The sequence below is a fragment of the Morone saxatilis genome, unplaced genomic scaffold, assembly GCF_004916995.1.
Source record: "Morone saxatilis isolate NCDOM2014 unplaced genomic scaffold, NCSU_SB_2.0 Contig14, whole genome shotgun sequence".
Classification (NCBI taxonomy): domain Eukaryota; kingdom Metazoa; phylum Chordata; class Actinopteri; family Moronidae; genus Morone; species Morone saxatilis.
Genome location: NW_023339696.1, coordinates 21,171,219 through 21,191,684, shown reverse-complemented (window position 1 = coordinate 21,191,684; position 20,466 = coordinate 21,171,219). Strand labels below are relative to the sequence as shown.

Sequence of the window (20,466 nt, the reverse complement as noted above, 5' to 3'; positions counted from 1 at the left end):
CTGGTCTTCTAGATAAAAAATATTCTTCTTTTCAGGTCATTATACACTAATGAAACCATATCTATGAATATTATATTCTGTATTCTATTTCAAGTAAACAGTGACTATAAGTGTGAATAGCTGGCCACCTAAAAATATGTCAACCTCATTAAAGGCTGGCAAATAGTCTGGGGAGTACCCTGCTTCTTACCCAATGAATGCTGGGATAGGCTGCGCTGGATAAGCATGTATAGATTACAGGTGGATGGGTTTTTGGCCTCAACTGCATTTTATTTCTGCTTTAATTTTGTTAGATAAAATTGAATGGGTGATAAGTTAGCTCATGTTTAGGCCATGGCTTGATGTAATGACAAAGAAGAAGATACCCTCCTGCAGCCAATAAATATGCATAAAATAAAAACAATGGTTTTAGTAATTTCTTTAACTCTAGAATTCTGACATGGCCTGCATATTTAGTCTTGAAAACGGTAATGTTTTGTTTCCCAGCCCTCGAAGACATCATTAAACATCATTTGTAAGCATACATTACACTATACGCAGCAAATCGCCCATCTGGTGATTTTGGAGCTCACTGTCTGGGAAACAATAAATCTATTGTATGGCTCCATGTAAAGAATCCCACTAAAGTAACGCCTCCGTGTAGACATACGCTGAGTATATTAAACATAGGCGTGCACAGACTGTATGTAGTGTTAATAATGCAGTGTTTACACCTTGGCATTGAGCAGGGAGTACTGGCCCAGGGCTGCAAACTGGCAGGGCTGTGCAGTAATTAGGGGCTGTGTGTTGGGGATGTGAAGGCTTGCGGCGTGTCATGCTGATACCACTGCCGGGCAGACCAAGTGTGTCGACAGCAGGCCACACCTTTCTGTCGCAGTAGGAAGTCGCACCTTTCGCTTCAACAAGGGCTCCTGCAGCCTGTGAGCTAGGTTGTTACTCAGCGGTCCAAGCGGGGACACCAAGGGCATTAACGCCATGGCAGCTGTCATTAGCTGTTTTCACCACATGAGCAACGTGTGTGTTCAAGTGCAAATTCATATTAACACTTTGTATTAGTTTGCATTTTGGCGTCATGGTGCTGTAGAAATATTAGGACCAATTGGGGGCCAAATAGGAAAAGGTGCAAATTTTACACAAATTTGTGTAGAAAGGCACACACTAACACTTTATTACCAAACTTTTATATCAAAATAACTAATAAATAGCTCTACATTCTGACAGCCATCATACTGATCTAGAGTCTCTCCTTTCTACAGTAAACAGAAAATACATTTTCTCGTATCCCGCTCCCACTTTATCCAGTTAAGAGAGGAAGCTCCACAAAGAGGCAGTTCTCAAGGGCAGGCAGCAGAATTTCAGGGACTGCTAGAACGCACAGGAAGTTAGCCAAAATGCCGATTTCGCTTTCAGCACCACTTGCTCGAGACAGATTAAATAGAGCGTGGTTGAAATCAAAGCAGCATAGGCCGAGATATCTTAACTTTTAGTCCCTAACATCCCTAACTCCAAAAGCACTGCATCCTGCATTTCCCATAATGCAACCTAGTAGTAGCTACGTTCCAGCCTGGTAAATTCCAGCACATTTTAAACTCCACACTACATTCTGTTAAAAAAAACTCTGCAATAGTCCTGATGACAACATGATAACAGGGTATTTCTTTCAGATTGACAAAGCCCTGAAAGAGCCACATAACACGTTATAGCAACTGAGCAGGACTAAACATGCAAAGTAAACTGATACTGATGTGCAAAATCAGTGGACTGCCCCTTTAAGAGGAATTTGTTGGAGAAACTATTTATAGTTACTATGACAATTCTACGCTTTTAAAAAGGTGCCATGACGAGACTTTTGAACTATGAAAATATCAGTTTAATTATTTCCCTCCTTCATGACAAATTACAACAGAATAATAGCAACAATTTCTGGTTAATTGAAAGCCAAATCTCTGTCAGCTGTCATGTTTGATGTCTTTATCATTTGTTTCATCTTTCAAAGACTTGTTTACTGGATACAGTGTGTACTGTGTGTGTCAGAGCCAGCATGCTTGAGTTTTACTTTGAATTCATTAGTGCGTGTATTTTATATAATGTATATATTTCACTGTACAAGCTGCAGGCTCTCACAGTTGTGAAGAGAGGTATTCAGTAGCTTTGCCACTTGCAACACAAGCAAACCCAACTGGAATCCTAATAGCCTCTTGCATCTCCGTTTGACATTAATTGATAATCAAACAAGCCTTCACATTAGACATTTATGAGATCAACTGAATTATCTATTTAATGTAACCCAATTATATGCAACCCTTGTGCACCAATCAACAGTAATTCCCAACTCATAAATGACAGCTACAACGACAGATTTAATCAATAATAAACATTGATGAAAACTTGCGACCCGCTTAGAAAGAGGGTAATTAACGGGAAGAAAAAGTGCTGTGCTGAATTTCTTTTTTCTTTAGGAAAATCGCTCTCTGATCCTCGTGGTTTATGCCGTTCACAAGAATCTCTTCTGTATCACAGCTCACATTCCAGCGCCAGTGAGAGTAAGTGTAAAACAAACATTCAATTTCCCTTTGACAATTAGGGATAGACATTTATCATTAATTCTTAACACAGGCTTCAGCTGCTCCGGCTCTTAATTAAAGCCTTATAATTTTTTTTAAGTTCTTGCCATAAATCTAAATTTCATTATTTATTTAGTCTGCCTTTTTTCAGTGGAAACTAGACACCAGGCCAGCTTCAACTGGGAAGAAATGAATCCATACAGTATATGGCTTCACTGTTGTTTTGAGGGCCAGAGAAGCCGACTCCGTTACGCCTCACATGGGACTTTCCCACCTGAAGCTCATGCCTGAAAAACTCTGATATGAAATAAGATGCTAAGAGGTGGTGGGGTGCTCTCGTTTCACATCCACAGCAGAGGACTGTCACATCCTGTAGTATAACTTCAACTAACACATGTCAACAGAGTAGGCATCAAAAGCTGCCCATTAGAGACTTTGGGGAATTCTGCACCTGAAGCCTGTTTGGATTCAACCGAACCGCATGAAACTCTTCTGACAAAATGGAGGTAAGTGTGAACACAGGGGCCTGCTGCTCTTACCAGTCTTGTAAAGAGGGGCACTCCCAAATGCCAGAGGTGATCGTTCAGCAGTCCGCTGTACACCACGTTCCCGAAGACAGCAATGCTTCCTGACTTACACAACGTGTTTCCTACGGGGACACAGAGAAACACAGATAGGCGTCATTTAAACGGACAGGGAGCAGCCAGGGGCAACTGTATGCAGTCCAGCAACAAGACACTTAACTCTGAGAAAAACAGGGAAATTCAATCAAAGGATATAATTGCACAGAAATAATAGAGAATGCATCATCGATTGTTATAAATATTGATTCCAGAGGCTTATTGACCTCACAGGTAATGATGGATACAGATGGGTAGCTTGTCAATCAATAAAGTTGCACAACTGGGCCAGGCTGATCTAACTACACAGTATAGTCCTGCTAAATAACTGAGTAAGGTGCAATATGAAGGTGGCAACGGTGAGAAAAACTTGTCCTTGTCCTGAACCTGTAAATTCTTCATTGTCACATTAAAAGCTTCATATTTCTTAATACCTTTTAACAAGCAGCCCAGAAATGACACACCCAAAATAAAATGTTTTGGTCACAGTCATGATCCCGATCTCTAACAGGTAGCACTTCATAGTTTACTGCAAAGTTAGAATTTATCTAGAAGATAGTAAACCAACTTTATAGAGGCACACACGGTAGAAATGTATGTTTTTCTATTTTTCTTTTTATATACAGTTGTATTGTTCTGTTTCACTTTGCACTGCTGTTACAAAATAAGCAGCAGTTGCTGCAGTGACATTGGGATCTTAAAATTGTCTACACAGATAGAACCTCGAGGCTTGGACTTTTAAACAAAGTGTACTTTTCTGACTAAGGATTCAAACAGATGCCATCTGATGCAAAGTAACAAACTGAACCGCCCTCCTGATACAAATTCAAGATGCTGCTTATTGAGCGGTAAATAGCAGCCCCCGTTTAGGACATGCAAGTGACACAGTCGTTTCATGATCCACTTATGAGTTTCCAATTTTATATTTATATTTATTTATATAAAACTGATCTTGTGACATTTCTTTTTTGTAATCTGTCCGTGTAGTCTGTTGCTGCGGCTTGTATTAGTGGGATTACTCATAAAAAAGATATTATATCTCAACAAAGAACTGAAGTCCTGCTGTCAATTCAGGGTAACAGCTGTTCCATTAACTTCTGTCACTGAATGTGTTAAGGCTTGTTTTCATTACTATCCATATTCCAAGATAAAGTAAAAGTATCTACATGATGTAGCAATTTTAACTATTTTTCATATTTAAAAAACGTTATGTCATAATTAATTTCAAACTATTACATCTCCCACAAAGTTTTAAGACGGATAATACGTCCAGGGTTGGCTCCAGGAAAAATAAGCGTGGGTGGGGTGGGAGGATGGGGGGTGCAATGTGTGACTACAATGCAAATAAAACCCATAGTATTCACACGTAAGAGTGTTTAGCAAACAGCTAAAAAAATCTACCAGCTACAAGCAAACAGGAAGTTGGCCAACAATAAAAAAAAACCAGCTCACTTTACAGTACTCCACTGCACCAAGACAGAAATAACTGACCAGATTGTGTATCAAAATATGCATATATAAAGATATTTACATTTTTTACAACCCACTGAAGGGGACAAACCCCTCTAGCTGGACGTGTCTCGTCTTCCTGGGTCCCCTGTGACGGCTACACTGAGGACATCATTGTATATTCTCCCTTATCAAGGATACTCACAATGCTCTCTTGTAACGTTATCTCCACAACATCTTAGCTGTCCATTCTCATTGCTCTCCACTCGACTGGTCTAAGTATGTCAAGCTGCTGACGATGTTTAACCTGCAAAGGTCTTGGGCTTGTATATGTATATATATATATATAAATATATATATATACATGTATGTATGTATGTGTTTAGAACAGAAGTTCAACTTTGGCTCTATACGAGGCTTTCCAAGTTTAAAATAAAATTGAACAGCATATGCTTGACAGATGCACAACAACACTGGCATCCTGTCAAGCCTGCTGGAGAATGTATTGCATCAACCCTCCTATATAAGTCGCGTCCACGGCCACTGAGCCTCGGCACACAGTTCACCCTCGCAAAGACACTCTTAATTAGCTCAGTGCCAATGAGGGGCCTTCACAAACAAAAACACACATGGATGTGTGCCCACACACACATGTCCCCAAGAGTGTGATGTACTGCACACTGACGTCCCCATGTATGTGATGAATGCAGCTTATGGAGCAGGCAGCACAGAAAACACAGGTCCCCATTGTAATTTCTGCACAAAGGAGCACTGCAAAGGCACACTAGGGGTGGAGTGAAGCAGTGCTGACAAGCAGCACATGCATTATTTAAAAACAAAAGTAAAAAATGCCCATTAAAGTGTCAGTGGTGCTTTCGGCAGTGCTGGCTTGGGCGCGGTGTGCGTATTACTGTTATTAATGGGCCAGGCGTGGGGGGCATTTCTTCAGTGTGATTGCTCTGCTGCTGTTGCTATCCGCGGTTCAAGCCTCCCCCTTTCTTTCCATTTCTTCTGTGCATGTGTGTGTGGAAGAGGAACAGATAAAGAGCATGATACAGACAGAAACAGAGAGACACCGCGAGACCCTGAGTGCACAGTCAATGAGCTCCTACAGCTAATATCATTTCACATTATTGAATGCATATTAAGGCAGAGAGACCTTGTCAGACGAATAGGAGCAGCAGTGCTTATATCAAATTCTGATCCGCCGTCACAGCCATGTCTAAAAAATGCCGGGAATGTAGTCAGCATATTGAAAATAAGTGCATACCATTTTTCTTTGCAGTTTAAGATCAAGGGCTATACATTACCGCTACTGACACAGCAGAATGAGGTCATTGTACATGTTGTAATTACAGCTGGGTAAACACTCTGCTCCCTGCTGCAACACTGGCAACGCAGAGCGCATGCAGGACTAATAAAGGAAAAAAGAGGATATAAACCAATGACTTTTGATCTCTCTGCTTACAGTATTGGAAAATATTAATACATGAGTGGGAATAAATAAATTGAACAAAATGATCACGGGTGTTTGTAACGGTCGATTCCTGAGCAGTGTAATATACTGAAATCAATCGGCTGTTTTTCCTGTTAGATAACATATAACAGCAGCGACACATCCCTGACCTATTCTTCTATAACCACTTTGTTATTGTATTATTAATGGTGTTTACGTGGAGCGAACAGAGCACATAATCAAATTTTCCATATTTGCATGTAGAAAATGTCACATAGAAGAGACAGCTTAATTTTCCCCCTCACAAACTCTGCAGAGTTCCGAGGCAGCAAGGTTTTTATTTTTGTTTATAAAAAATGGATTCAGCTCTGCATGTGTGCACCGCTGGAGCATCTGTAGTTGTCTTACATTTCATAAAATCGAACCTAAACTGATGACATGTTGCTTTTTATTGGTTCAGGATGAGCTGTTGATAATCCTTTTTTTTTTTGGTTGTTAATCCTGCGTTTTTAGGGCCCCTCTCAGCAGTTGGGTGTTCTCTCATCTGCAGACTCAACAGCATTGAGCCCAACATCTGATTAATTATTAATTGTGTGATTAAAGTGTGCATTGGCGAGGGAGTGTGTGTGTGTGTGTGTGTGTGGCTTGCAAGGAGGGGGGTAGAGGAATGCAAAGTGCAGTCTACTTTGCATTATCTATAACTTTTTATTCCTTCACTGATATATACAGTATCTATATGTTTTTTGGAAACGTGCATTTCAGAACAAGGTATTTAACTACAAGCATCAAATTATGTAATCTCCAAATCATTGCACATGTACGGTACCTGCAGGAGCAGAAGAAGGGAAGGAGAGGGTATTGTTTTATTAAGTGAGTGATGCCTGGTTGAGTCTGACTCAATTTTCTTTTGGCTGCGATTCAGAGCTTCTTTTTTCAACTCGGTGCAGACATACATGGAGGGTTTAACCAACGTAGATTTCAAGGCTGATGCTGCTACCAATATGTCAGGATTGAAACTGCTCATAAATTATTCTAAATGCCAATATTCAACCTTAAGGTTCACCATTTTTCAAACTTTTTTCCAAAGAAGAAAACATACATACATTTGTACTTGGATAAAATGGGCTAAACTTGTGAATTAGAATCAGCTCAAGCACTCTGCACAGTGGAGTATTTATCATTCTGCATATCCATTACAGCAGAGATGATGCATTGATTGCAATGCAAAACTTTTGATCTTATGAGTCTTAAAAACCTAGTTTTCTTTGAACAAGTGCAGTAAGACTAGTTTCACCTGCATCTTGAAACATAAACAGAGTAATGCAGAACGCTGCAAGGGAATCGAGAACAATGTAACTTGATTTTAGAAAATAGTGCAAACTATTTGATTAGACATGAACAAGATGGCGGAGTTGCTTCATTAGTTTTCCTCTATGGGCATTAGATATGCAATTATGTGGATTATTGATTTGCATTTACAGTATTAAAAGGGAAACTGATTATTCAATTAACTGATTAGTTGATCAGCAGAAAAATAGTCAACAATTTTCATAGCTCATTTCTCACTCAGGTAACTTTTCATGCAAAATTGTTTAATATTCCCCTGCTGCAGCTATTTTTTGTAATCTGATTACACGTAATAAATTACTACACGACACTGGTTGCAGCCCTAAACGATATAATAACATAGAATTACATTTAGATCCCTTTCACAAAGCTCTCTGTTCCCAAGCTGCTTAATATCTGAGAGCAGAACTGGAGGAAAAGCATCTGAGTGTGGTGTCAACATTATAGGTGACTGTTGTTATTTAGATACACGCATTTGTGTGTGTGTGTGTGCCCCCGGCTGCCTGCTCTCCGGCCCCCTCCCCTGGCTCTGCTCTTGGAGGTGGGTCGCTTTAAACATTCAAACTCCAGAATGTGCAGCTCACTTCTAGCAACGAGGCACATTGCTGCAATGCAATAAGGGAAAACAACACTTTTAATAATTCAGGCCCTGAGACCGTGAGGGGGGTGAGGCGGAGGGTGGTGGAGCGGGGGGATGGGTGGAGGGAAGACGTCTTAAAGTACCGCAGAATGGCTCATTTAGCTCCTGCTACGCATTATTAAAGTTGTATCGAACCCCCTCCTGGGTCTTTCCCAAAGTTTTTTTTTCATTTTCCTTTCCTCTTTCCCCAAAAGCCTGCGAGGTAACCAATAACAGCTACCAACATTTATAAACGACAGAGTATCCTGCACCTTAGAGGAGGAGGTAAATAATGGTGTAGCTCTTAATCTCTCTTTCTCCCTGTCCTCCCCGCTCACTAGTCCTCCGGTCCGAAATTTGTCAGTGCTTTATCCTGTTTGAACCGTAATACAGAGCCCTCGCTGTCCAGATTATTTTCTGCCTGAGCTAAGCCCACGATGCATAAAAAATGTGGGGAATGAACCTTGTATGGAATCAAATTGAGTAATAAAATTGTGTTCGCTGTGGCACTGATGGACGCATGATGGTACCGTTAAGGACGTGTTCAAAGGTACTGTAAATTGCCTCTGAGCCTGATGGCACTTTCCAGAGCAAAGAGAGAATAGGAATAAAAAACACAGAGGCAGAAGAAAAATGGGAACAAGCTCCGATGCAGATGTGCTTATTTCTTGTTATCCTGGGAAAACAACGATATATCAATGCACACAAAAGGTCAATCTGACCTGTATTGTTGTCTGCTATCATTAAAACAGCCAACAGATGATATTAACTCCTTAATATCCAGTTTGCCCTCTTTATTTAAACCTACGTTTTCATCTGGTCTCAATTTAGTACTGATGCCTCTATATCAGCTACATGAACGTATCTGTATAGTTACTCCTAATGCCTGCTACCGGGTCGGATTCCCCTTAAAATCAATGAAACAAGGTAGTGTAAACACTACCGTTTTTGTCCACAGGGGCTGCCAGAATCAACACAGAATGTAAGTTCCTTATAGGGGCTTTAAATAGCTTTGAGGTTGGAAAAATGGCCTTAACAGTACAGTATTCTGTATCCAGTGGTAGAATGTAACTAAGTACATTTACTCAAGTACTGTACTTAAGTACAAATATGAGGTACTTTACTTTGTCTTTATTTATTTTAGGTATTTCTATTTTATGCATCTTTATATTTTACAAAACGTAAATATTGCACTTTTTATTCCACTACATTTGTCTGACAGCTTTAGTTACTAGTAAGTTTTCATAATACAATGTTTAACACTTTGAAAACCACCTATCTCCAAATTTGCTTATTTATTATTGCTAATTTATGTTTTGAATATGAATGTTTGTGATAAACTGAAGGATTAAAGGACCAGTGGGTAGGATTTAGTGGCATCTAGTGGTAAGATTGCAGATTGCAACCAACTAAAACCCCTTGACACAACCGAGTGTGTAGGAGTAACTACAGTGGCTGTGAAACAAGATAAACCCCTATCTCGAGTCAAGGTTTGGTTTGTCCGTTCTGGGCTACTGTAGAAACATGGTGGTTCAACATGGCAGACTCTGTAGAAGAGGACCTGCTCCCTCTGTAGATAAAAACGTCTCATTCTAAGTTAACAAAAACACAACAGTTCATTACAGACTAATGAAAACATACCTATGAATATTATATTGCATTTCTGCCAAATTGTACACAGAAGTGTTCCTTCATGAGCTGCAAAATCTGTCCTACTTCTTAAGATAAATACACTCTTTAAAAACCCTCTTGGATTAGCTGGAAAATGCATCGTCACAAAGCTGAAAACAGGCTGTTTTTCTGACTTTATAGAGATACGTGGTTCTCGCAGGACAACCATAATCCATAATGATCTTATAGAAAATGATCCATTGCTATAGATTAAACTACCCAACAGTATATAAAGTAGTTAAAATGAGCTCAACCTTTAACATCTACAGCAGAAAATGCACATTAATGCAGCAGTAATATTAATCCAGAAACATCATATATAAAACACTGACAGGGACCAGTTCACTGCGCTATAACCACTTTTACTTTTCATACTTTAAGTAAATTTGTCTGATAAAACTTACATACTTTTATTTAAGTACGGTTTTGAAAGCAAAGGTATGCATGCGTCTGTGTAGGCTGAGAAAAAATATTTTTCCATCTACCATTTATTAAATCCTTTCAAATCCTCACACATGCGCTGGTGGTCAACCTCTGAACAAGGCTGTTTCTCTTTGTGAAAACTTGACATTTCAGAGATACCGTGCAAGGTTTTCAGCCGGCAGCAACAAATTATAATTATTATAATTTATGATTACTGCTTACATTGCACAATACAATGAAAAAAAAAAAAAGTAAAAGCCTATTAAAATGTCCATTTGGGATATATACACCATAAACTGCTGCAGAGATCTTAAATCAAAGTCCACTGTGCTGCAAGAGACGCGGAGACAGAAGACAGGAGGTCAGGAGAGAGAGGAAGACAGTGGATGTAAGATGTGTTATGATTGGCTGATTTACTGGCCTTTTATGAGGAAATCAGTGTGGTCGAGTCAGTGTTGTTCACCTCTGAAATGATGGATATGAAACAGCCTGTTGACATATTCACTGTAGTATAATGACACTAGTTGTCTATAGGAAGCCTTAAATTTGAACTGACTGATGCAACATGTTGATCAGATTCCAGACAAATAATGTAATATTTATTATATTAATCACTGCAATTAGAAGTTAAAAAAACAACATATTGGGAAATACACTCATTTGTTTTCATGCAAAGTTAGATGAGAGGATTAATGCCACTCTCATGTATGCAGAATAACTGTGAAGCTACACTTTAGCTTAGCATATTGACTGGAAACAAAGGGAAGCAACTGGCTAGCTTTGCCTATGCTAGCACATCACAAGCTCACCAATGAACACATTATGTCACATTATGAGGCAGATTTCCTCATATTTTCAATCTTTGTGCTAAACTAAGCCAACCATTGTTTAGGATTTAGTAGTATCTAGTGGTGTAGTTAAAGATCGCAACTCCCTCGCTTCACCCTCCCCTTCCAGACGCAGAGAAGAAACTACAGGGGCCACAAAAGGTACAAAAAAACGGTAACTGCCGGTAACGCAGGAGCAGTTATACATTATATCGTTATGCACAAATGAAAACATAGTTACGAATATTATATTCCATTTCTGCCAATAGATCCTCTTAAACATTACACACAGGAGTCGGATGGGACCGCGTTTCTTTTTTGTTGTGGACATGCATCACGTCTAGTTTGTTTCTACATTAGCGTGCTAGATACTATAGAGCACTCAAAAACAAGAAAATTATATTGAAAAGAAAAAAGAAAAAAAAAAAGATCAAAGAAAAATCCATGAATCTTGTGTTTGTGTGCTGTAGACGAGAGAGCTGACAGAGAGGATCAAATGTGATGCCAAAACAGAACTGGTATTATTTTTGCATGACTGGTTGGTTTTGGTGCATTCTGAAACTATTTGGAAGCATTCATTTTAACATCAACATATAGATGATAAAATGATACCATATGATTCCACTAACACTGAATTGTGGCCCAGCCCAATATTATGTTTTCACTACCTCATCATCTTCAATGGTCTAATATTTACACATCCTGACAGGAGCACAGTCCGCAGCAGACAGATTGAATTTGTTTTTCAAGGACTTTTTTTTTGTACAGTAATTCACAAAATCTACCAGCCATTTTTCCAGTAAGTTCCACCCGCTAAAGAATCTCTATGCACCGTCATAAACACAGTTTGATGAGAGGCCTTGTACATCAAAGCGACACCAGTGCAGCCAGCCAGTCATCCATCCAGCCTAAACGTCAAACAAACCAGTCAGCCAGCTGCGTCGTCTCCCGCTGAGTGTCAGACTCTGACGTTCTTCCTGCGTCTGCCATCTAAGCTGACTAAACACAGACCCTGTTTTCTTCAAAGCTATGCAAATTAGCCACGTTGCTAAGTGGATTCCTTTCTTTTTATTATTTATTTTTGCGGAGCCACAGGGCCGATTAGGGCCAATTTCTATCTACAGAATGTATACACACCTACATACAGTAGAGAGCATTAATCCCCATGGGGCCTTCTCGGTGGTCTTCCCTTTCTCATAACACAACCCCGGTTTAATAGATCAATTGTTGAATTTAAAGTGAAAGTAATGTACATTTCTCTGCAGTAAGGGAATTAAAAAAGGCTAAAAATGGAGGCGGGAGGTGGTGGGGGCTAATAAAGAACAAAACACAGCACAGACACACGGCGGCTCTGATCTTTGATTGCATTGTGTACAGTATATGGCCAAAAGTATGTGGACAGGCTGTGTTTCATGGTTTGCTACAAGACTCTTAGTTCCAAAGAAGGGGAAAGTTTAATGCTACAGTATACATTATTTTATAGCATACCTACGGAAAAGGTTTAGGTTTATTTGAGTTCTGAGTTCATTTGAACCCTTTTAGGCGGCATCCTCACATATGTTGTCACCCTATTTAGCAATGTATGCCAAAATATTAACAAAAACTCAGTTTCTTTGTATTCTTAATGAACAAAAATGAACAAAATGGTCTTACGTCAGCATGGACTAACTGATTTCAACTATTGATATCATGACATTCACCCGTCAATCAATCTTCAACTTTTAGCGACGCAGAGCGAAGATTAGTTAGCTAACTAGCTAACAGCATGGCTAGCTAGCGGAGCTCACTGATTACTGTACAAACACACGACTTTATCAGTGATTTGGGTGAAACTGGATCATATTTTATGGGGAGAATATTGTCTGGTTTTCCTCTTTGACGTCCTCCAACTCTGTCAACTCCGCTTACTGCTAATGTAGCTGCTGTTAGCGTGCAACTGAACGGGACTCAGCAGCCTCCCAGTGAACACAACCTCCAGAGGACAGTTTGATGACAGCGGTACAGAGGTGATTTATGGAGTTTCCAGGTGGACTTGTTGCTAAAAGAAGCTAACTGACGGCAACAGTAATATTAGATGCCGTTAGCTAGTTAGCTTGTGCAGCTAACGTTATCTGACTTAGCCCCCCCCCCTTAGGTGGCAGAAACCAAACCTGGCAAAAAACTCCTTGGTACTTTATTACCTGATGGCAAACTGTCCTCTGTCGGCATCAGATGCTGCATTCAGTCCTGGTTCACTGGGACACACAGCACACACAGCACACACAGGAAATAAGTATAACATATGGAAGCAAATTGCACTCTGATTTCCATTTCATGTGGACTGTAATGTCACAATGCTGGATTTAATGTAATTTCTAGGAGAAAAATCCAGGTCCATGAAGAAAAATTTTCTCCCAGTTCTATATCTGTCTCTCCTCCTGGCTTCCCTTCATTTGATACTCTGTCTCTACAAGAAATGGCTCCTCGCTCTCTTTAACCATTCCTCATTAGTGCACAGGCCGGATCGCTTAGAGTGGAGGGATTAATAAGACATTGGCACTGGGCACTATTCACCATTCACTGGCCCGGTGTTGGGCTAACTGGTAAAATAACTCAAAGTAGTGCTGTGACCCCTCCTGTTTCTAATGAGAAGCAGCAGAGCATGACAAGGGGAGGGGTGATTTTGGAGTCATCATCATTATAATAATTATTATTATTATGATCGGTGTAAGAACAGTGTGTTGTTGCTGTTGTGGATTCGTACTAAAAACAGCAACCCTATTTGCTGCAGTCATTTCCATTCCGTCTTATCATTATCTCTTCATTATCATTATCACCATTACGATCGGTCACGGCATTATTATCCTAATTGTTCTCAGCATCGTCGCAACATACTGCAGCTAATGACAACCTCAAGATGTGGAGAGAAGGTTTTTTTTTTTTTTTAATGCAGAGATAAATAATGCAAATACAAAACGACCAATGAAAAATGTCTGAACTGCCCATCTGGCTTGAAATGTTCTGGGGAAACAAACGAGAGGGTAGAAACCGAAAGCTGTTTTGATGTCTCAGTCTGAATGTGCGTTGGCAACGAGCGAAGGCCTCGGGATTCCATCAGACTATTGATTGTTACCAACGCTCGAGTCCTGCTTTACCACCCTTATAAACAATCTCTCTGTCAAGCACACTATAGGGCAACAAATGATTTTATTTCATAGATTTTTGGATTTGACTGTTGAATTATTCATTGATGTTCTACCCTTGGTGCAAGAGAAGGGTGGAGAGGGTGTCGAAGAGGAAAAGACAAAGAAAGTTAAAAACATGCATCATACATAGGCCTGTATACAACGCTTTCTCTTCCAAAAGGTCCTCTTTTGTTTTTTTCCACCAACCTACATCAGCCCTGCTTTGTCAACATCAGCTGAGTGAGAACTCCCAGGGGCCGACAAATCTCCTGTAATCTGCCAGACCTCCCCTCCATGTCCGGTGCTGTTGTTTTCCTGTATCCTTCTAAGTGTTATTGAGTCTGCAAACTCTGAAAAATTGTTATCAATTTGGATCCAGTCCAGCACCTGTGAAACACACAGTATGGCTGATTTTTTTTGTTGCTGGTGTTGTTGAATTACACACTTTAGTGCCACACACTCTTGGCCCAGATGTTCGGGGTAATGTGACAGTAAAACTACAAAGAAAGATGGTTACAGGCGGTAAAGATTTCACTGTTTATATTTTGTGGTGTTTTCAGTTTTGTAAGGCGTTTAACTGTGGAGGTCAATTGCTGCTCCCTCATTTGTTTGGGTGGAGGTGTTTGTGAGTATGTGTGTGTGTTTCAGTGTGTCCTTGGCTAGCGGCTGATGATGTCTGTTTGTTTAAGATCTCTGGTGGCCACAGGTGGATCGCATTAGTAATCCTGCGCTGGGAAAATACTGGGCAGCAGCTCATACTGGTGGAAGCTGAGTGGGGTCTATAAAATATCAAAGCAGATCGATCAGTCTGACCTCATAGTATATCCACGCTTAGCAGCCAGACGGGGTTAAACCCAGTCAAGAGAGCGAAACAAACACTTCACAACAGCGTTTTGCTGATGTTCCAACAGTGTGCCTTTTGCTGCTTCTCCTCTTACAATAAAAACACATAACAATGCGGCTTCTTTTTGCATGCAACAACACCAGCTGGAGCCGCGCTGAAATTAACTTTAATGCCATTCTCTCTTGTCTGAGAGACAGAGGCTGAATAATGTAGCAGTGGTAGCTCACTTCCTGAAAAATCGCCAAAATCACAGGGGATGATGATTGTTGCATCGCGCCTGGCATTTCTGTTGTATCCAGTATCGGACCAAGGCGCTCTCAATTGCACCCTGGGGGCTGGAGCTCGCTAACTGAAGAGAAACCAGGTCAACTGATAGGGGAATTGTGTTGTTATCTTTATATGTGCACGCTGCAGATACAGTGGCACAGCTCTCGCTAGCAGCTTGCTACATTTTACAAAGCAATCAGGGCCTGTTATCGACGCATGGGTAGCAGGGCTAAACTACAGTAATCCACTTCATGTTTACTAATGAATCGCCATTTAGGGACGCAGCTCAATCCTGCACCAGGCTGAGGGCGGGGCCAACACTTTCACTTTCAACAATTCACATCCGAGGGAGGAGGCGCAAGCACGAGGGGCGAGCGGCAGCCTCCTGGACTTGACATCCCATCATGAGGGGGGCCGCTGGCTGGGCGGCTTGCTGGCGATGCAGAGTCTGTTTGTTGTGCATCCATCAACCCTGATGTCCTGCCCAGGAGCCGATCGATAGCCAACACAAAAGCTCATTGATGACAGACAGCTCTTGACAAACATATAGCATTTTTTCTGTCTAGTATAGCAATAATCTCCAAGGTCACTGTGAGGCATTCAACGACGGCTGGAACGCGAGGAGCTCATACCAAGTCTTCTCTGTGTCTTTTCACGCGGAGGAACAAAAAGGTCTGATGCATTTTAAGTCGGTGCTGAAAGCTCTTGGCACATTGTTAGGCAGCTGTACACAAGAAGAATGAAAGCACACATACTTGACAAGTGGCGAAGCTGACGTGACATGTCACTGACTGACAGCAAAACCCCCAAGGACACATAACTAACCCAATACTTAATGGTGTAATGGAAGGCCAAATTAGTGGCTAGTCTTGGTCAGCATGAGCTCAAATAAAAACAGCAGTTAATATTTTAGGACTGTTTATATGAGAAATTGTAACGTTCTGTTTCCCACTCGCTAAAGTTAGTTTGTGTGACAGCTGAGAAGATGGACAGCCACACATGCAAGCACACACACAGACTACAGGTGTGTTAGGGCACAGACTTGGAGTTATAATAGGAGGGCCAGGCTCCCCCCCCCAGGCCATCCTGCCAGCTGGCCGGACTGAGTGTGAGTGATGCCCGAGTGAGGCAGCCCCATTAGGGAAGTGCTGGTGGTGAGTGCAGGATAGCTCAGGTAATTAAAGCCAAACCAAAGCAGGCAGGCGAGGCGGGGGCTCCCAGATTTATGTGGCTGAGTAATGCACATACTGAAGTCAGCTCGCCATCCAAAGGCCTCCCTCACTTACAAACAGTCTCAAGAGGCATTAGCTTCCTCACCACTCTGATGCAGACTATTACTCTCGCTCTCTCCATCTTGTTCTTCGTTTAACGGTTTTGTTTTGGATTCCTGCTCCACTCTGTGACACACAGCATCCAGATCTTTGATGATTAAGACTAGATTTAGATTTTTTCTGTCCTCTGATATTATTAGCCAACCACATTATGATAAAAAAGCTATCCAGTGAACGGCATGCAAGGATCTGAGGCATTTGTTTGAATAATGGATATGGAAGAAACCTTTAGTGTATCAAGGATTATTTATAGATTGACCACAGTGTACTCGGGGAACCACTGGATTATAGAATGCCTTTAATTTGCTATTTTAGAAGAACTATTTTTAGAAGAAATGGTGCATTATTGCTTAAGTGATATTGTAAAACCTAAACTACTACTATTCCATATGATTAAGGAGACAAAGATACAAATATCTTGCCTGATTTCAAACAGGAGTCAATATGTTTAACTTCCTAATATCTTTTCTAATTAAAACATCCACAAATGCTTCTGGAAATAATAATTTCTCCATCCAAGACTGAAAATATGTTATCATTTGGTCAGTGCAACACATCATTTGACACTAAACTCTCAGCCGATAGGAACCACTTGTCCTCGTCCCCTTGTTGATTCTGCTTGATCTGAACTACAGGGACAAAACATTTTTGTCTTTAAGTACCAAAAACCATCTCAATATAGTTTTAAAGAATCAGCCGCTCTTCTGATTGGTCGACCACAGATAACGGGTAGCCTACCTGGACGGTGGGCCGTGCTTGGAGCATGGTTGAGGGCGGTGACTGTATAGTGACATCACAACCTTACATAAATCCTGACGGTGCGGTCTCTGAAAGTTGGCTGTGTGAAATTCCCTAAGACTGAGCGTTTTGATGCTTTGAGTATATTTATATAGGACCTAGACCTGCTTTATAATAAAAAAAGACATTCTACAATATGGGACCTTTAAGTTGAAGTTTAAGTGCAGCTGTGATGTTTGCCACACCTTGTCACATTCTCCTGACACCCATTAACATGATGTTGAACAGTTCGGCAAATGATAACAGCATGTCTAAGTGGTAGATACAGTTCTGAAGTCAGGACTGTCAAGAAACTGTCAGAATAAAATCTCAAAGATGAAGCTCTCAGAGGAAACCGACCACACTTGGTGTTCGGAGGTTTTTGGTCGATCACACCTGTCAGCCCTCACATCAGTTACTTATGTGGGCCCTTGTTAGCTGACTGAGGATGTGAACAGCTTCGGACTACCTGATGCTGTGGATGGGCTTATTTCTGATCATAACTTAACCCGGCCTTGCTGATCAGATATGCTAGAGAATGGATCAGTTCATATACTCAAGCAGATCAGATCAAACAGCTGAGATCAGGGGTGACTGAGTGACTGTATGGTAGCATACAGTAAATTCAACCTCCTGTCAGATCACATTTCATTCCCATCTCCACAGATGGAAAGATAGCCGTAGACACACAGACGTATCAGATGGACAATGCTTAGATTGTCAAACAGAAAAACAGATCAGCGGGAGAGAATGAGAGACGGGCAGCCGAGTCCTCTGGAGGGAGAGCCAATGAGAAAAAAGCCAGATGGGCAGACAAGCATAGAGTAAATCACGGAGAAGCTCCTCAATGCCGGAGCAGTATGGAGAATGGCAGCGCGGGTTGGGAAGAGTTAGCCGCAGTGTGCACCAGCTAGCATTATCAATGCTGACAGGCAGACAACCCGTTTATAGGGAAAGGAAAAAAAGCATCAAGAAAATCCTGCTCTTGTCTATCCCCAATTGAATTACTGCCTTGATCCAAAGATGGGAGGGGTAAGGTGGGGTGAGGGGGGGGCGGGATAATATTCTTTGACGAGAAGGGCCGCTCCAAATGCGCACAGAAAATGTATATCCGTACAGTGCGTCCCTCAGGGCTCACATCTCACAACTTTGCCCATCTATTTTTATTTGTTCCCCGTGCTTCTAGTTAATGCAGTGCTGCAGCCCACAAAATGGAGAAAGGGGAGGAAAGGGGAGAGGAAGAAAGGGGGTGGATAAGGGGGGGGTGGATAAGGGGGGGTGCAACGAGATGCACTGCTGGGAGGGAGCGGAGCGTAGATCGCATGACCCCTGCAATGTTGTTGGAATACTAATGTCACACAAAGTTCCCCGGCAAAAGATACAAGAGGAAGTGCATAGAGGAGTGTGGTAGGGAAAGACATGCACATACACACACATTCAGGTGTATGTGCACAAATGCACGTGTGCAGACACATGCAAGACATCAACCCCTTCCCCAAACTCACAGGCTAGAGGAAATGGTGAAATCTCTGGAAGCCAAAGGGAAAAATGTCCGCCAAATGAGACCCTTTGGGCTGCCGTCAAAATGACAGGAATTTGGATGAGACGCCTGGTCCAGTTCCATCCAGTGTAGCCAAACACACTGTCTAATCACTCTTTAAGAAGTGCCACACTGAGCCAATGGCCACATTGTACATGACATGATGCAAACGTCAGTCCCTTGTGGTGTAAAAAAAACTTGAACAGTCAGAAAAAGTTTAGCCAAATTATCTAGAGCACTTTATCTGGAAGTAAAAGCAGAAGTGAGTGCCACGGAAATGTCAGGAATAATCTCTCAGTGTACAGGAAAACAGTGTGTGCCATACTACAGTATGATACTACAGTAAGTACAGTACAGTACAGCTACAGACAGAATTTGCCGTACTGAGAGATTTACAATTAACGATTTTCTCAGATTTCAGTAACTCAGGTAGAAGAATATTTTTAAAAATGACACTTACCAGACACGAATGCTGACATTGGAAGAATCTGTACAACCTTGGATTCATGTTCTTTGCCAACACTTAAAAAATGGCCTAAAAGAATTACTCTCTAAAACTACAAAAATAAGACCCACGTTGTAGTAAAGTGCATTATTCTTTTATGTGACCAAAATCAATGCTGCTGGCAGTGGGTTTTTTTTTGCAGTTTTTCAGGAAGCCATATCTGCCACTAAACACGAGAGTGCTGGTGTTTTAGCTCTCAGAGAGACTGATGCTCCAGCAGAAACTGTTGTATGACTGCTGATACGTTACTTCAGTCGTCAGTGAGCAAGAAATAGGAAATGATGCATAAGTATCAAGGATTTACTGTCACATACAGTACGGCTGTCATCACACAGAGGTGCATCATGATGATGTACGCCTCCAATCCTCCATTTCTACTCAATGTCTTTATAACTCTGCATTAACCCAAATCCCCGGCTGGCACTGGGAGGTGTCAGTGGGAGTTTGAAGGTGGGGTATTTCCTCAGTCACACCTGCCTATTACGCTTGCTACTCAACTTAATGGCACTCCCAGGCACCCCGAACGTCTTGGTGAAGATCATTTTCTTGACAAAATGCTCAACTCAGGAAGCTATTGTGCAATATTTTCAGAACACCTGTACATAAGTGTGTTCAGTTGAAAAACTCCACACAATGGCTCTCATTACTATCCATTTATTCTTACTCAACACCTCAGCTAATATCAGTTGGAGACACAGTTTAAAACATTTAACAATAACTAGGCTGTTTTAAATCGCCGGGAACCTCATTGAAACAAGGGGAAAACATTAAAACACAGCTCATATTCCTATTAATTCATATTTCAGGTATTCATAAATGAGATATAAACATGTGACGACTTAGATGATTGGACCATAGCCATTAACTCAAAGCAACTAACTCATTAATCGGGACAGACCATTTGGAATGAGCTAATTGAGCACATGCTGCTTAGCTAATCCCACACATTTCTGTACGCCATTGATTTCATTTGACCATTATCGTCCGAGGTTGTGACCAAAATTAGATGCAGCCTGGCTAATTATCTGACAGTCGGCAGCTAATTATCCGGCTGTAGTGAGA

General features: G+C 41.2%; 1 protein-coding gene across 1 annotated transcript in view; it reads right to left on the bottom strand.

Moving 5' to 3' along the window:
- Positions 1–20,466, bottom strand: part of rbfox3a (RNA binding fox-1 homolog 3a) — a 188,408-nt gene that overhangs the window by 119,522 nt on the left and 48,420 nt on the right. Inside the window, exon 2 of the mRNA XM_035655722.1 lies at positions 3,104–3,213. Within this exon, the coding sequence (XP_035511615.1) occupies positions 3,104–3,213 (110 nt within the window). The remainder of the gene's footprint in view (positions 1–3,103; positions 3,214–20,466) is intronic.